The sequence below is a fragment of the Lithobates pipiens genome, unplaced genomic scaffold (assembly GCF_037356315.1).
Source record: "Lithobates pipiens isolate NorthernLeopardFrog02 unplaced genomic scaffold, aLitPip1_a1.2 Scaffold_16, whole genome shotgun sequence".
NCBI lineage: Eukaryota > Metazoa > Chordata > Amphibia > Anura > Ranidae > Lithobates > Lithobates pipiens.
The window spans coordinates 277,400,732-277,419,194 of NW_027507748.1; the positions used below are offsets into that span (position 1 = coordinate 277,400,732).

Consider the following 18,463-nt stretch of genomic DNA (forward strand, 5'->3'; position numbering starts at 1 on the left):
CCAGACTGTCTGTAGGGAAACAGCGGCAGGAGGAGCTTCTAGTCCTCTGCTGCTGTTCACATGTTCAAAGTAAAAATAAACAGCCTTTGATATGAAATCTTTGTTTTTTTTAAAATAGCAATGTGTAGGTGGATTTCTGCCAGTCACAGGCTGTGCTACGCCCCTCCAGTCTGTGTTTTAGAATAACGGGGAGATGAAGCCTCTATTAATCAAGATGTAATATCCCACCTCCCATGTGTTTAGCTGGTTATTGGGCATGGAGGCAGGAGGAGGGAGTGGCTGTCATTTACTAGGGTGTGTACACCCACATGTGTGACTCTATAGTCACATGGGCTACTCAGATGTGATCAGGATGTGATCAGGGGAGAAATGCTCAGGGTAAAAATACACTGAAAACTAAGCATGTGCACTAGCTGCCAACACTGTTCTGAAAAATCCCAACTGCAGTGGGGAAAAGGACAGGAGGGGGAGATAGAGAAAAGCAGAATACAAAAAACGAATACCATAGTGAGTGAGTGACACCTAAGCATTAAATGTGCCGAGTACACAAATTTAAATGTACATTTTTCAGTTTGAATCAATGTTCTATAACAATCATATGAACAATATATGAGCCATTGCAGAAACAGAAATTATTGAGTGCGTCTTCTAAATACTGTTTTTTTTTTTAAAGTGTTACTGACCCTAAAAATGTGTATAGGCATACTCTACACTTGTGCCATACGCTACACTTGTGCCAGATAGCTGCCCACAATCCTTATCTTCAGCTGGCGGTCCACTTTCAGATAAAAGTGGTCTCAGTGGCAGATTGGCCATGAGATCACTTTTATTGGGGGTGGGAGAGGGCCTCGCCCGCTTGCTCCGTTGGTCTCCGCCGCTTACCAGAGCCACCGGTAGCGGTGGAGCAGATCGGGTTTTCTATCCTGCTTGGCTGGCTGCTGAGTGAGAGGAAGATGACCCCAACTCCGCTCCATAGCATTGACTGGGCGGAAGCGACGTCAAACGTCACTTCCGCCCAATGCTCTTAACCACTAGATGACCAGCTAGGTTGGCTCGCCTGGGCAAATCGCCGTAGGTGTACGTCAGCTGCTTTAAGACCACTAGGGGGAGCACGCGCGGAGACCGAGCCGATGCTCGTGCCTGTTGGCCACAATGTTTGCCGGGCACCCACGATCGTTCCTGAGAGACACAGAACAGAGGTCTGTCAGTGTAAACAGACAAATCTCAGTTATGTCAGGGGTGAGCAGACTGATCTGTTGTTCATACTGCCTGTCTCCTCCTTCAGGCAGTCCCATCCCCCCACAGTTAGGATCACTCCCTAGGACACACATTTAACACGTTGATCTTCCCTAGTGTTAATCCCTTCCCGGCCAGTGACATTCAGTGGCTATTTTTAGCTCTGATCGCTGTATAAATATCACTGGTCCCAAAAAAGTGTCAAAAGTGTCCATTCTGTCCGCCGCAATATGGCAGTCCCAATAAAAATCGCAGATCACCACCATTACTAGTAAAAAAAAAAAATTTATAATAAAAATGCCATAAATCTATCTCCTATTATGTAGACGTTATAACTTTTGCGCAAACAAACCAATCAATATACGCTTATTGCGATTTTTTTTTTACCAAAAATATGTAGAAGAATACATATCAGCCTAAACTGAGGAAGAAATTAGTTTTTTATGTTTTTTGGGGGGATATTTATTATAGCAAAAAGTAAGAAAATTTTGCTTTTTTCAAAATTGTTGCTCTTTTTTGGTTTATAGCGCAAAAAATAAAAACTGCAGAGGTGATCAAATACCACCAAAAGAAAGCTCTAATTGTGGGAAAAAAAGCACATCAATTTTGTTTGGGTACAACTTTGCACTACCACGCAATTGTCAGTTAAATCGATGCAGTACCGTATTGCAAAAAATGGTCTGGTCATTAGGGGGAAAATCCTTCCAGAGCTGAAGTGGTTAAAGGAGATTTTTTTTTTTTTTCAAATGACTTTTTTTTATTACATTTTAGTGTAAATATAAGATCTGAGGTCTTTTTGACCCCAGATCTCATATTTAAGAGGTCCTGCCATGCTTTTTTTCTATTACAAAGGATGTTTACATTCCTTGTAATAGGAATAAAAGTGACCCAAAATGTTTTTTTTAAAAGGACAGTGTCAAAATAAAAATTGAAAAGTAAATTTTTTTTTAAAGCGCCCTGTCCCGCCAAGCTTGCACGCAGAAGCGGGTGCATACGAAAACGGACCTCCTCTGTAACTCTAAATTGGTAACCTGTAGAAATTTTTAAACGTCGCCTATGGAGATTTTTAAGGTTAAAAGTTTGTCGCTATTCTACAAACGGGGGCAATTTTGAAGCGTGACATGTTGGGTATCAATTTACTGGGCATAACATTATCTTTCACAATATAAAAAAAAAGAAGAAAATTGGGCTAACTTTACTGTTATCTTATTTTTTAATTTAAAAGAGTATTTTTTCCCCAAAAAAAGTGCGCTTGTAAGACCGCTGCGCAAATACGGGACAATAGAAATGACCACCATTTTATTCTCTAGAGTGTTAGAAAAAAAAAAAAAAAAAAAATATATATATATATATATATATATATATATAAAATGTTTGGGGGTTCTAAGTAATTTGCTAGCAAAAACAAAAATGAATTTAACTTGTAAACACCAAATCTCAAAATGAGGTTCTATCCTTAAGTCACATATGTGGGCGTATACACAGTGCTAAATGACATTCTCCTCCTCCATGTCCTTATATTGGGGATGGGATATTAAAATGGAAGAGCACGGCACAGCCTAACACCATGTTATTGATAATAAACATTTGTTTTGAAATATAGATTTATATGTATGAAGCTTTAAAACACTTTGTTGCTAATAATGATTTATTTTCTCTCTCTCTCTCTCTCTCTCTCTCTCTCTCTTTTTTTTTTTCCATTCCGAAAGCCTTTTTTTATATCATGATGCCTTGACAGGAAAGACCTGGGAAATGTCATATGACCTCTGAACAGCAATGATTAATTAATGATAAACTGCGGCAGAATGGCTCTCCTGGGCGAAATCTCATATGGGTACGTCCTTCCCTTAAGCGGCCAGCAGAGGGTGAATGAATGAATGAATGAAATACTTGTATAGCGCACAATGCGAACTGAATCGCCTCTAGGGTGCATGCCCACTGCACGGCGAGGGACCAGATGCGCGTGGCCGGCGGGCACGATCGTGTGTACGAGTGCTAGCACAGGAATTTGTGTGTGTAAACACTCAAATACCTGTGTGTCAGGGTATAGGAGACTACTAAGTAGCATCAACGATATATCTCCTCACCTAGTCAGTCCTATCCCCCACAGTTAGAACACACTGAGGGAACACACATTTAACCCCTTGATCGCCCCCTAGTGTTAACCCCTTCCCTGCCAGTGACATTTACACATTAATCGGTGCATATTTATAGCACGGATCGCTGTATAAATGTTAATGATCCCAAAAATGTGTCAATAGTGTCCAATCTGTCCGTCGCAATGTCACAGTACTGCCATTACTAGTAATAAATAAATAAAAATGTCATAAATCTTTCCCATAGTTTGTAGACGTTATAACTTTAGCGCGAACCAATCGATATATGTTTATTGTGATTTTTTTTTACCAAAAATATGTAGAAGACTATATATCAGCCTAAACTGATGAAGAAATTTGTTTTTTTTATTTGGGGGATATTTATTATAGCAAAAGGTAAAAAAATATATATATTTTTTTCAAAATTGTCGCTCTTTTATTGTTTATAGCGCAAAAAATAAAAACCGCAGAGGTGATTTTGTTTGGGTACAGCATTGCATGATCACGCAATTGTCAGTTAAAGCGACGCAGTGCCAAATTGTAAAAAGTGCTCAGGAAGGGGGTAAAACCTTCCCGGGGCTGAAGTGGTTAAAGCAATCAGATGAATTTTGCATAAATCAAATATGAATAAGAATGGATAATGGTAATTAAACATTGTATGTTTAGAATCACTTTAAGTAGTGTTTAACAGTTTTTCATATTTTGGGTGTGCAACCACTTTTATAGAGCACTACAGCAACCACACTGATATGATTTTATGATACCATAAAAATGAATTACTTGTCCACCCATACCATCAAGACAACAGGATGATACTGTTTTCAGAAGTTCCCTTTAACTAAGGGTCCATGTAAATTACAGAGTTTTTTTGCCAAAGCTCCTAAACTCAACTCTATAAAAGCCTATAGTATGTGTCAATGTACACATAGACTTTTTTACCAGAGTTAAGGAGCTGCTGTGGTTAGGGGAGCTTCAACCTCCCTCTCCTGAACGTGGAAGAATCACGTTCAGGATAGGAAAGTTTTGACCACTGGCGGACAAACTAGGTTATGTGTACATGAAGGCTGTGGAGTAAGTTTGAACTGTGGAACAAGTCAAAATACTTTAAATTAGAGATTAAGTTAAAAAGACCAGCACTTACGTTACATTGTGCACCAGCACTTACATTGGCAGACAGTTGTGTGGTCAGAGTTGCAACTTTTTCCTGTGATGATTCCAGTTCTCTTCGCAGCTTGCGGATTTGCTATTTTTTACAGCAAAACAAAGTAAATAACTGTAAGTTTAAAAATGTAAATAGCTGCATGTTATACTGTTAGGCTACACAAATATAATGATATGCTATTATTACACTATACGATATTAGTATACACAATATATTGCTATATTATTAGTACTTATTTGTATATATAGTAAGTATGTGTAAGATATTGCAATATTAGTAGAATATAGGGTATACTATTTAGAAATAAATAATTCAAGTAAATCAAGAGGAAAAGAATAGCTCTGCAACAAAGGATAGAACACTAAATGTACCTCCGATTGCATCCTTTCCTCAGCCTGATAGACAAGCGTAGCATGCCACAGAAAAATAAAGAGAGGAGGTTACAGCATGAAAAACAGTCTTGCAGCTGCTTATTAATATGTATCTCTACATTCTTATTTGCATTCAAAGCACAAGCAGAGTCTTTCATGCACTGCTAATGAACATAATGATTTCTAAACACAGCATGGGCAGCTGTGGCTGCAGCTACACTTTCATACAGTTGGTTCTTACAGAGGAGTATGTTGATGATGCGCTTGATGCCAGTGACAGAACAGAACCGTGAACTGAAAAATAAAGAGATCATCAGATTAGTAAAAATGGATAGCTTTGCTGAAAAATAAAGCCAAAATACATGAACTTGTAAGTTCACAGTTTATGAACACTGATGCCATGGAGACATTCTGGAATGTGAATTGCTACAAATGGTGCATGCTTTGTTCTTTTGACGATCAACAACACTAGCATTTACAGCAGTTTCACAGAAGACTGTTATTTGTATTTCTTAAAGATGAACTTCCAACACACCTGAAGCTGTTATGGCTGAATTGGTTTGATTTTATATGGAGCTTTATGCCTCCAAGGTGTCCTACACGCAGGAGGAATTTACAGTACCTGTTATTTACATTCTGTTACACTACTACGTTTGTCAGATTTTCAGCGGATACGTCTAGAGGCCCCCTTTACACTAGAGGAGCTACAGAAGTCAGTTGGAATGTTCCCTTACTCCAAAGCCCCAGGGGATTATATGGTCTACCCATGGAAGTGTACCAAATGTATTCTGAGTTACTGCTTCCGTGGTTCTCAAGGTATACAATGAGGCTCAGTCTAGACAAACATTACCTTTATCATTGTCAAGGGCCAGCATTATCCTATTATTGAAACCAGATAAGATTGCCACAGAACCCACGTCCTATAGGCCTATATCTCTCCTTCAATCGGACATTAAAATATTTGCTAAGGTTCTAGCCAGGAGGCTAAACACTGTCATTGCCGAAATAATTCATGCTGACCAGGCAGGCTTCAACAAATCATGCTGACCAGGCGGGTTGCCCAACAAATCTACAGCTATTAATCTTAGAAGGTTGTTCGTCAACATGCAAACCACAGCCAATAACATGGGTGGCTTTGTTGGCGTCAGCGTTGAATGGGGGTACTTGTGGGCTGTGGTAGAAAGTTTTGGGTTTGGTCCTGTTTCTATATCCTGGGTCCGTCTTTTGCCATATTGCCCACAGGCCAGTATAAGGTAAGGGGCAAACTATCCACCCCATTTGAGTTAGCATATCCAGGTGGCCGCACCCCAACAATGATTTCTTTATTGGTTAAAAACCATACAGCAAAAAGATTAAATCAACAGCTGACATGTTTCATACCGTAACTACTGGTGCTTACTCATAGCGTAGCATTTGAGTTAGGGAGGGGTACCAGGCCAGTCTGCCCCCTCTCACCACTGTTTGCCTTGGCAATAGAGCTGCTAGCGGCATAAATTAGGACCAATGAACATATAAAGGGGTTCCAGTTTGGTACAAAGTCCTACTTTATGCGGACGATATGCTTTTGTTATTGGGGGACACGGAGGCATGTCATGTCCACTATTTTAGACTTTGGAAAGTTTTTAGGGCTTACAATCAACTGGTCTAAGTTGGCTTTATTCCCCCTGGATCGGGGGCGCCCCTTTATCCAGTACCAGTGGTGATCTCATTTAAAAACTTGAGGATAGTAATCTCTGCACAGCTCATAAACTACTGCCATTTAAATATCTTCCTAACAAAATTTAGGGACAAGGTTAAACTCTGGACCAAGTTATGGCTCTCCATGGCAGGGAGGGCCGATCTTGTCAAAATGATTTTGATGCCTAGCTTCTCTATCATCTGCATAACTCCCAGGTGGTTACCCCGTTAAGAATTTTCTGTGTGGTCAACAATTTTCTGATCCCTGTTGTGGAAAGGAGGTAATACTAGAATTAAACTAGAACAACTGCAGAAGCCAAAGGATAGGGGAGGGCTGGCTCTCCCAAACCCCTGGGTCTATTACATTGCGTTTCAACTTCAACACTTGGTGGGTGGTCTAGCGAGGATGAGGATGGAACTCATGATTCCACGCTGTCTGTAATGTTGCAGTTTAGTGGAACCAATCACTTAGCCGAGGGTCTAGAGGCGCAGATTTTTTCCAAACCAAATAAACAGTGTCCGACTTACAGGCTTATACACAAAATATGGGAGAAAGCTAAACTAAACAAGGTTATGGGTTATACAAGGTACAGTCCTATTTGGGGTTATACACAAAATATGGGAGAAAGCTAAACAACCACAAAGGGTTATGGGTTACACAAGGTACATTCCTATTTGGGATAACCAAACCTACCCCGAGTTGGCCAAGTTACAGCATGCAGCTAGGTGGTGAGAGTATGGGGTGATGAATATCAAGCATATCATAACTAATGGACATTTAATCTCCTTTGCACAACTGCAGTCTAGATATGGCATTCCCTCTAATATGTTCTTTTATTATTTGCCATTGAAACACGCGGTGAATGCTCAGCAGTCTCTGGGGACCTCTGAGATGTCACAGACCACGATCTTTGGAATTATGCGGGAGTCCCATTCTACCAAAGGCTTTATATCCAACTGCTATGCTATGCTCCTGAGGGGTATATCTGGAGAAATTTCCTAGCTCTGCATGTGAAAGGTGGGAGGGGGGCATAGACGATATCCCAGGAGACCAATGGGAGGAGGCTCTGAAGGCAGTGCGAGGGGTGCTCTCTTAACATCTCACAGAGACTGTCACAATTATACATTCTATTGAGAGTCCACCTTACCCCACTCAGGCTACATTCCATGGGTGTACGCCCTGACCCCATATGCGCTAGATGTAACAGGGATGTAGGGGACATAATACACTTGCTATGGAGGTGCCCGAAACTTTATTGCTACCAGAATGCTGTGGTTACTATGGCGTACTCTGCATTCCAGATCTCCATAGACATGGATCCTAAACACTGTATACTAGGTTTGCTTGTTGCTATTAAACCAGATAGGTATGTTAAAGAGGCATTGTTTCACGCTCGCTGGCTCATTTTACGTCATTGAACTTCCAATACTCCCCCTTCACCTCAAATGTGACTTGCACAGATAGGCACAACATTGAGGTTAGAAAAGCTGATATATCAGCATAGAGGCAGCTTTTCCAAATTTGAGAAGGTATGGGGTAGTTGGTTGGCTTTTCATGGTTTGGCCCTAGCTGATTTAGTAATCTACAGGTTATTGTTGTTAAATTTTTCACAAAAAATGGATACGTTTAGTTTTACTGATAATGTTATGGCTGGAATTTGCATGCCCTTGCTTTCCAAATGTTTAATGCTTGTCTACCTGCTTTGATATGGTGGCCCTAGTGTCCCGGTTATGCACAACCCTATATATGGCTCTAAAGGGCACTTAAAGCATTCCCATGACACGAACTACAATATTGGTATGCTGAATTGATATTTGATGTAAACTACATGTACTTTTAATGCCTGGTTGTACAAATTTGTGACATCTCAATAAACCTTTGCTTGATTTAAAAAAAAAAAAAAAGATGAACTTCAATGAGAGAACATAGCTATACTCCTTTAAAAATGACTGCATGAAAACCCAGCAGTACTTTCAAAGTTTGAAAAGTGTTTTTTTGCATTGTGTACAGTGAAATTGCATGTGAAAGTGCTCTTCTGGGCCACAGGAGTGCACTTAGTTCTGCACTCTTGTGTCCCAGATTCAGCTGACAGCAGGCTAAAGCCCACTGTTGGGTGATATCACAGAGCCAATTCAGGCTTTGCAGGGATCCCAACATAAATGATGCCTGACTAGCAGCTGGCTCAGCCTCTCAGCATGCCACTAAGAGCCTAAGCTAGCCGCTCCAGTTTTGAACTATTTACCTTAAAGCATACAGTGTGAATTAATTTAGCTATTTTTAAGTGCCCAATATCATAAAAAATCAAAAATTTATACGGATGCAAATAATATTCACATAGTTACATAGTAGGTGGGTTGAAAAAAGAAAGTCCATCAAGTTCAATCTATGTGTGTGATTATATGTCAGTATTATATTGTATATCCCTGTATGTTGTGGTCGTTCAAGTGCTAGCAATCGATGCTCCCCTCTGAAACCACCGCCTGTGGAATATCCAGTAGATACCGTATATACTCGAGTATAAGCCGAGATTTTCAGCCTCTTTTTTGAGGCTGAAAGTGCCCCCCTCGGCTTATACTCGAGTCATCGCTGTCTGCCTGCTCGATCAGCGTGTCGAGCAGACAGACAGCGGACATTCTACCATTCAAACGCCGCGCCTCCGCCTTCGCCTGTGATAGGCGGAACACTGAATTTCCCAGCAGCCTGTGTTCCGCCTATCACGGACATCGTCTCATCCTCGTACTACGGACGAGGATGAGACGATGTCCGTGATAGGCGGAACACAGGCTGCTGGGAAATTCAGTGTTCCGCCTATCACAGGCGAAGGCGGAGGCGGAGGCGCGGCGTTTGAATGGTAGAATGTCCGCCGAGGCGCCGACGAAGAGCGGCGATCCTGGCAAGGCACGGGACGGAGGCAAGGCAAGGCACGGCACGGGACGGGACGGAGGCAAGGCACGACACGGGACGGAGGCAAGGAGGCAAGGCACGGCACGGGACGGAGGCAAGGCACGGGACGGGACAGAGGCAAGGAGGCAAGGCACGGGACGGAGGCAAGGCACGGCACGGGACAGAGGCAAGGAGGCAAGGCACGGGACGGAGGCAAGGAGGCAAGGCACGGGACGGAGGCTCGGGACACAGGTAGGCTGGACACACACACACACACACACACACACACACACACACACACATGGACACACACACACACACACACACACACACACACACATGGACACACACACACAGGGATGGATGGATACACACACACACAGGGATGGATGGATGGATGGAGACACACACACACAGGGATGGATGGATGGAGACACACACACACAGGGATGGATGGATGGATGGAGACACACACACACAGGGATGGATGGATGGATGGACACACACACACACAGGGATGGATGGATGGATGGACACACACACACACAGGGATGGATGGACGGACACACAGGGATGGACGGACACACAGGGATGGACGGACACACACACAGGGATGGACGGACACACACACAGGGATGGACGGACACACAGGGATGGACGGACACACAGGGATGGACGGACACACACACAGGGATGGACAGGCATGTCTCACCCTCGGCTTATACACGAGTCAATAAGTTTGCCAGTTTTTTTGGGGGTAAATTGGGGGCCTCGGCTTATATTCGGGTCGGCCTATACTCGAGTATATACGGTAAATTATCCTATATTATCACTAAAGCTGTCAATGCACCTATAAAAGCCTTATAATATCTGTATTATCCAGATATATGTTACCAGGCACAACATGTCGGATCACATGATACACAACCGAAATGTTCATGGATGACCATGTACACACTGAGATGCTAGCATTACAAAACTGCAATATCTGAACCGATACAGTTTGGAAGGAAGGAGAGTAATGTTTTCCCAAACACAGGCTCATCATTAGTTTGTCTACGCAACAATTCTTCTAGGAAATCTAAACCAATAAATAATAGATGTACATAACACCAGATGGGTAAAGAAACTGCAATATGAAAATATATTTTAAATATAATTAAATCTTCAAATTAGTTTTGCTGCCTTCCATTTGTGCAATGTACTCACCATCATCAGCAGGATCTCTAAATGAGCCAGATCTAGTCATCGTTCCTTTGGGTCTGTCAGCAAGAGATAATGAACTTCCCAGGTTAGAGGAACCAAAAAGCTCAAAAGAAGAGTCCTGAGCTGGAATACTGCTCGATCGAGCAATACGAGGAGCCGAAGATGGACTCACTGTAAAGAGAAGGCGAACAGAACATGGATGGGAATGCATGAGATACAAGGACATTTAGGGGATAAACATGGAGAATCACAAGATTAATTACAGTGATGTAAAAGAAAAGGTAGGAACTGTGAAAACTGCTTTAAATGAAGTTGAAAGAGAGCACTGGGTGTAAATGATTAAAAAAAAAAAAAGCATTGGACAAGGACAAAAAGAAGGGTGGAAAAAATTCATGGAGTGGTAACATATCATCAGGCCTTCCAAATAAATTCCATAAATATTGTATAGTGCTCCTACAAAAGCACACATTCATGGTACAAGGCCATACTGCAGACATTAGCATTACCAAGTCTAGAAGGAAAAGACATATAAAGCTATTTAGTATAGCCTATCTTTATGTTTCCAATTATCTTCAGTATGAATATTTAATAGCAACAATGATGATTCATTATAGAAGCATATCACATTGTTGCAGTGCTTTACAATTGCTTTAGGAGACTTACAACATGCAAAATGTTTATATTTAAAAACAGCCAGGTACCTTTAGACCTATATAAAGCATTGTTTTTTTTTTTTGTTTGTTTTTTCTCTCGACACTTCCTTTAAAGAAAATGAAGGTCAGTCAAGGAAAGTCCTTTTTTAAAAATGACAGAGCATGAATCAATCTGAGTTGAAGTAAGGAGGGAATGCTAACAAAGTACGTTAGTTCCAACTGTTGCACACATGCATAAAGCTGCAATATTACAGTGCTCTTTACCAGTGATACTCTTTTAATCTCATACTGATACTATTTTTTATAAATCCCTGCCCCAATATGGCCTTATGACATTGTAGAGTCCAATAAGGTCCCCTACTCCAACAAACTCACACTTCTCTCTAAACACACACCCACATACAACCAACCAGGACCGGCGGTACCTATAGGCAAGGTAGGTGCCGGCCTAGAGTGCACATCAGTCAGGGGCGCCGCCCCCCCAGGAAGAAGGACTGCTGGATGTTGGCTGCTGTGTGCGGCCTGTCTTTCACTTTGCAAAGAATACTTAACAATTTGCAAGGAAAAACTGTATTTTTTCTTACAAGTGATTGGATAATGGAATTCAGCACAGCTTCACCTCATTCACAAAGCTAATGGAAAATTCCCCAGCAAAGTGAACAGCCTGTTTGCTTTTAAAAAAGGCAGTCCCTATACATACAGTTTATTGTTTACAGCATAAGATGGAATAAGTTTAGTGACTAGAAATGGGCCGAAGATCTGCCCGTTTTGGTTCGCACCAGAACAGCCGAACATTGCAAAAAGTTTGCCCCCCAACACCGAACCCCATTGACGTCTATGGGACCCCAACTTGAAACATCAAAAGTCCCTATTTTGAAGGCTTATATGCAAGTTATTGGCCATAAAAAGGTTATGGGGGCCTGGGTACGCCCTGGGGGACATGTAGCAATGCAAAACGTTTTTTTTTAACACAATAGTTTTTAACCGCTTGCCGACCAGCGCGCGCCAATGTACGTCGGCAGAATGGCGCTGGTAGGCAAAAGGGCATACAGATACATCCCCTTTAAGAGGCAGTGCCGTGGGTGCGGTCTCCGTAACCGTGGGTCCCACGGACTCTATGTCCACCGGGTGCCCGCGATTGTGTCACGGAGAGGAAGAATGGGGAGATGCTTTTGTAAACAAAGCATTTCCCGTTCTGCCTAGTGACAGGACAGAGATTACTGCTCTCTGTCATTGAGAGCAGTGATCACTGTCTTGTGTGTTGAAGTCCAGCCCCCTACACCCTTGTACACACGGTCGGACATTCCGACAGAAAATGTCCAATCGGACCATGTTATCAGATAACCCGACTGTGTGTGGGCTCCATCGGACTGTTTTCGTCGGAATATCCGACGGACAAAGTTTTAGAGCTGGGCTATAAAACTTTCCAACAACATGATCCGATCGGACTTTGTCCGATTGTGTGTAGAGAATTCCGATCGGACAAAGTACCACGCATGCTCAGATCAGATTCCTAGACCAAAGCTATTGGCTACTAGCCTGAACATAGTCCAGTCGTAATGAAATAATGTCATCACGTTCTGAATGATCGGATTTTCCGACAACTTTGTCCGACCGTGTGTTTGCAACAGTTTCGGACAAAATCCAACGGATTTGGTTGTCAGAATGTCCGACGGTGTGTACAAGGGCTAACAATTAGAATCACTCCCTAGGACACACTTAACCCCTTCACTGCCCCTAGTGGTTAACCTCTTCACTGCCAGTGTCATTTACACAGTAATCAATGCATTTTTATAGCATTGATCGCCGTATAAATGATAATGGTCCCAAAATAGTGTCAAAAATGTCCGATGTGTCCACCATAATGTTGCAGTCCCAAATCACAGATCGCCACCATTACTAATGAAAACATTTTTAAATAAAAATGCCATAAAACGATCCCCTATTTTGTAGACGCTATAAATTTTGTGCAAACCAATCAATATACGATTATTGCTTTTTTTTTTTTTTTTTTTTTTACGTATATGTAGAAGAATACATATCGACCTAAACTGAGGAAAAAAAAATTTTTTTTATATCTTTTTGGGGGATATGTATTATAGCAAAAAGTAAAAAATATTGTGTTTTTTTCAAAATTGTTGCTTTTTTTTTGTTTATAGCGCAAAAAATAAAAAACGATGAGGAGATCAAATGCCACCAAAAGAAAGCTCTATTTATGGGAAAAAAAGGACGTCAATTTTGTTTGGGTACAACGTCGCACGACCACGCAATTGTCAGTTAAAACGACGCAGTGCCGAATCGCAAAAAGTGCTCTGGTTAGGAAGGGGATAAAATCCTACGGCGCTATAGTGGTTAAAGGAGCAGGGATTTAACCAGTTAAGAACCGGAAGATTTCCCCCCCTTAATGACCAGGCCATTTTTTGCGATATGGCACTGCGTTGCTTTCACGGTCATGCGACGTTGTACCCAAACAAAATTGACGTCCTCTTTTTCCCACAAATAGAGCTTTCTTTTGGTGGTATTAGATCACCTCTGCGGTTTTTATTTTTTGCATTATAAACAAAAAAGAAAACGAAAATTTTGAAAAAATATATATATATTTTTTACATTCTTCTATAATAAATATCCAAAATAAATAAAGATTTCTTCATCAGTTTAGGCCGATATGTATCCTTCTACATATTTTTGGTAAAAAAAAAAAAAAATTCGCAATAAGCGTATATTGATTAATTTGCACAAAAGTTATAGCATATACAAAATAGGGAATAGATTTATGTAATTTTTATTATTATTATTATTTTTTTTTAACTAGTAATGGCAGTGATCAGTGATTTTTAGAGGGACTACGGCATTGCGGCGGACAGATCTGACACTTTTTTGGGTCCATTGTCATTTATACAGCGATCAGTGCTGCAAAATTGCATTGATTGCTGTATAAATGCCACTGTCATGGAAGGAGTTGACACTAGGGGCAATCAAAGGGTTTAACTTGTGTTCGCCGAGAGGTGTTTCCAACTGTGGGGGCAGTGTACTAACTGGGAGTACTGAGAGACCGCTGTTCTTAATCACTAGGAACAGAGGATCACTCTCTACTCCCCTGACCGAACGTGGATCTGTTTATTTACATTGACAGATTCCTGTTCTGTCTCTCTGTGGAGCGATCATGGGTGGCCCGGAGGACATCGCGGCCACCGGCCACATGCATCAGCTCCCCCGCCTGCTATAGCCATTTATACGGCTGGCGTAAAGCTACAGCGATTTGTGGGAAAGAGCTGACCTGCCACAGTATAATGATGGCGGCTGGTCGGCAAGTGGTTAATGATGCTTAAAATGAAGCAATAAAAATCAAAAATTCCTTTATATATAGTGCCTGGGGGGTCCCCCTGGTCAGACTGTAAAGTGGCGCATCTGTAGCATGTACAGAACATGTGGCAATATAAAAAAAAAACTGAATCCATACCAGACCCTTATCCGAGCATGCAGCCTGGCAGGGTAGGAAAGGGGATGAGGGGGATGAGCAAGAGCCCCCCCCACCCCCGCCCGCCGAACCATACCAGGCCACATGCTCTCCACATGTTGATGGGGACAAGGGCCTCTTCCCAACAACCCTGGGCTGTGGTTGTGGGGGTCTGAGGGGAGGGGACTTATCAGAATTTGGAAACCCTCTTTAACAAGGGGCCCCAAGATCCTGCTTCCCTCACTATCTGAATGAGTATGGGGTACATTGTACCCCTACCTATTCACTACAAAAAGAGTAAAAAATTAATAAAAACAGTAGACAGGTTTTTGACAATTCCTTTATTAAGAAAATAAAATTCAAAAAACCCCATGTAGATCTGCCACCTGCTGCCACCGCAGGACCCAAAAACAAATTAAGGCTGATTGCCTACTGCAGGCTCCATCATTTCACAGTTCTTATATAGGTAAGGGGAAGAGCCCCCTTGTGACGTCACTGACCGCTGCATGCTAGGATGCTGACGTCACAAGGGGCGGTGGCATCAGGTGACGTTGAACTATCAAACAGCAGAGCCTGCAGTAGGCTGTCAGCCTCTACTGGCAGCGGAACTTCCAGGTTCAGCAGTGGCAGCTGGCTTCAGATCTACATCGGGGGACATTGTTGTTTTTTTTTAATAAAGGAAATGTCAAAAACCTGCCTATTGTTTTTATTTATTTTTGACACTTTTTTTGGTGAATGGGTAGGAATACAATGTACCCCATACTCATTCACATGGGGGGGGCTGAGATCTGGGGCCCCCCTTGTTATAGGGGGCTTCCAGATTCCGATAAACCCCGCCCCATGCCGCAGACTCCCACAACCACAGCCCAGGGTTGTTAGGAAGAAGCCCTTTTCTCTATCAACACCCTCATTCACCAACACCCCCCCCCTTCCTGGCCTGTCAGGCTGCGTGCTCGGATAGGGGTCTGGTATGGATTATTTTTTTTATTGCCAGCAAAAAAAAAATTCTTTCAACTGTCAGTGGAGAAGCTTCCCGTTCCCGCTCCAAACAACATATGGACTGTGCGCTCGACAGGCAAACATCCTGCTGAACACACTGAAAATTCCGGTGTTTGGCGAACACCCAAATAAGCGTTCTTCGGCCTGAACTTTTGCTCAACCCAAACTGTTTCCCAACATTATTAGTGACCTTAACTATGTGTTGTTACACCTTATAAAATTTAAATCTTAACACAAATGATAGTCCATACTTACCCAAGCAAGCTAATGGAGGTTTGCCAACATTAGTTAGTGGGAGTGGTGGGGGTAGAGGTGATAAATCATCATTATCTTGAATTGCCCCAATTGTGTGTGAATGTCGCCTTTCCTTGGGTTCATCTTGAGAATGTGACTGGTACCTTAGAGAAAAGGAAACAATTCAAATGTATTGCAGTTTTACAGTGTTCACCATTCAGAAACCTTGCACATCGTTTAAGGTACCCACAACTATATAATAGAAATCAGTCATGTTCTACATCTGGGATCTCTGAGCAGGTGATTTTGGGCTCAGGAGAGAACATTTAACACCAATACTTAAGACACAAGGGGTTATGCATTAAGAACAGGATTATATTATAGGTTGTGTTTTGTGTAAAGGCTAACTGTTGTCAGTGTTAGGCTAAAGGTAAGGAATTAATGCCAGGTTAAGTTGTAAGGGTTTCGTTTAATTTTAGGCCTTCAACCAACACAAAACTGATATTTTACTTTTTGACAAATGCTAGAATAGAACCATGTGGTAATATCTCTTGTAGGGTTCTGCTGCTGAGAAGACCGTACTCAAGGTCTTTGGTCTGCCCATCTTATTTGCCATTATGAGGGGGTTCACCTCTCCCTGGTGGATTTTTGCATCTATTTTAAATTAAGATGAGAGAAGGAACCTGGAAACTGCCAACAAAGTTAGCAAATATGTCAGGCAGATTACACCGCTGATATAGCCAAGATAGGCTGAATCAAACCACCATGAGCTATAACTTGATTAAACTTACCTTTTACATTTCAAGAAGTAGGAGAGAGGAGGAATGAGTGTTAGGGTCAGTCTATGGTAAAGGATCAGAACATGTAGGATAATAGTTGTTTTCCCTTTGTTGGAGTTCTGAGGCCCAGTGGCAAAATCTGTCACTGCCATTTGCTTGATGCTGAATAACAGAGGTTTGTATATGGTATAAAGACCTATCAGAGTTTTCACCTACAGCTCTCATGTTTTAACTATCTGCTGAATTGACCAACAAGAATCAGAAACTTTGTCTCTAGCTTTAGTGTTGGCGAGAAGTGGGATCTCTCACTCATGGATCTGCAAGTGCTTCATCAGTTTTTTGAATATGACGTGAGCCAACAAGTGCTAAATATTATTTGTATATATATATTTGTATTTATATATATATATATATATATATATATATATATATATATATATATATATAGTATAATTACTGTCAAAGAAGAACTAAATGTGCAGAATGGTGGGATGTGCATCTGAGAATGGGAGGATGTAACCCTCCTTTTGCAGTGTTATTTTTTTTAATCAAATTAATTTGCCCAAAATATGGAAAGTTTTATATAATTCAAATGGATACCATCTCTAAAATGACAAATGCAGTTAGTACATACCTCAGCCCTTTTTTGGGTAATGTGTTTCTATCCTGGATAGTGCTGTGTAAGAAAATTTAAAAAGTGATTATTAAGATTAATTTATATTAATATCATAAACAAAAGCAGCATATCACCTTTTGGGCGCATAACTAAAGGAGAACTTATTGCTTCAACTAAATAATACAGAATTTAATCATTATGAGATATCTGTGTTTCTTCAAAAATTGTAAATAACACATACGTTATGCAGTGGTAAAATAACTGCAGTGGTCAGAAGAAAATCACAGTACCCTATAGGAGCTGGAATAACTGCAGCATGTAGATTTGTGAAAAGTGAGAGAGAACAGTAAAGGGCCTGTGTGCATGTGCTTTGGGCTTGTGTCAATGGCATTCATTTCTCAGTTTGAGAGACTTCTGAGATCATTCAGAATTGACAGATCTCCAGTTGACCTCCCACTGATCTGAATTTCACCTGCGTCAAGACAGTTTTACATTGCCATAAATTTGTTGAAGGAACAAAATCTCCTCAACACAGCTCTTAAATGTGTGAGGGCATGGCTCTGAAAAAGGGTTAAGAGGATACACTCTAAGCCCCTGCCACGAGAAGTAAGATATAACAGGGATTGATTAAACTCACCTGTCAGGTACAGGTGACTTGAGGGAAACATCATTCCACCCAGTGTCTGGAATTTGATCATCTCCATCTCCACTAAATTGTACAGGTGGGACACTGATAGAAAGTGGAAGTGACTCCATGCTACGGTGTAAGCCCGAGAGTTTAGGATACATCCTAAGATTATTTAGACCCTGAGAGAAGCTGGCAGAGTTGATATTCAGTATGGGAGCTGGACTTGGAGTGAGACAGGAAACGTTTGAGAGAAGTTCATGTTTGGTTGGTGCCACTTCCGTAGCAGAGGGCGTAAAATCTAGGCTGTTAGAGTTCACTTTATCCAGATTAGATAGTGTTGGAGTCTTCATGAAAGGTTTGGTTATTGCCCTAAAAAATAAGAAAAACAGTAAACAAAAGAAAATAAAATATGTTTAGGGCCCTACCTACCTACAAAAAAATATCAACATCATTAACATTAATCAC

General features: G+C 41.4%; 1 protein-coding gene across 11 annotated transcripts in view; it reads right to left on the reverse strand.

Moving 5' to 3' along the window:
* NAV1 (neuron navigator 1) overlaps positions 1-18,463 on the reverse strand; it is a 269,078-nt gene that overhangs the window by 69,119 nt on the left and 181,496 nt on the right. For 5 of the 11 annotated variants that reach the window (XM_077481464.1, XM_077481463.1, XM_077481470.1 and 2 more), the window contains 7 exons: positions 18,008-18,367; positions 17,389-17,430; positions 15,997-16,139; positions 10,636-10,803; positions 5,107-5,159; positions 4,866-4,889; positions 4,474-4,575 (listed from right to left, as the gene is read on the reverse strand). In XM_077481464.1, the coding sequence (XP_077337590.1) occupies positions 4,474-4,575; positions 4,866-4,889; positions 5,107-5,159; positions 10,636-10,803; positions 15,997-16,139; positions 17,389-17,430; positions 18,008-18,367 (892 nt within the window). The remainder of the gene's footprint in view (positions 1-4,473; positions 4,576-4,865; positions 4,890-5,106; positions 5,160-10,635; positions 10,804-15,996; positions 16,140-17,388; positions 17,431-18,007; positions 18,368-18,463) is intronic. The other 6 variants (XM_077481465.1, XM_077481471.1, XM_077481469.1 and 3 more) reach the window with 4 other exon arrangements.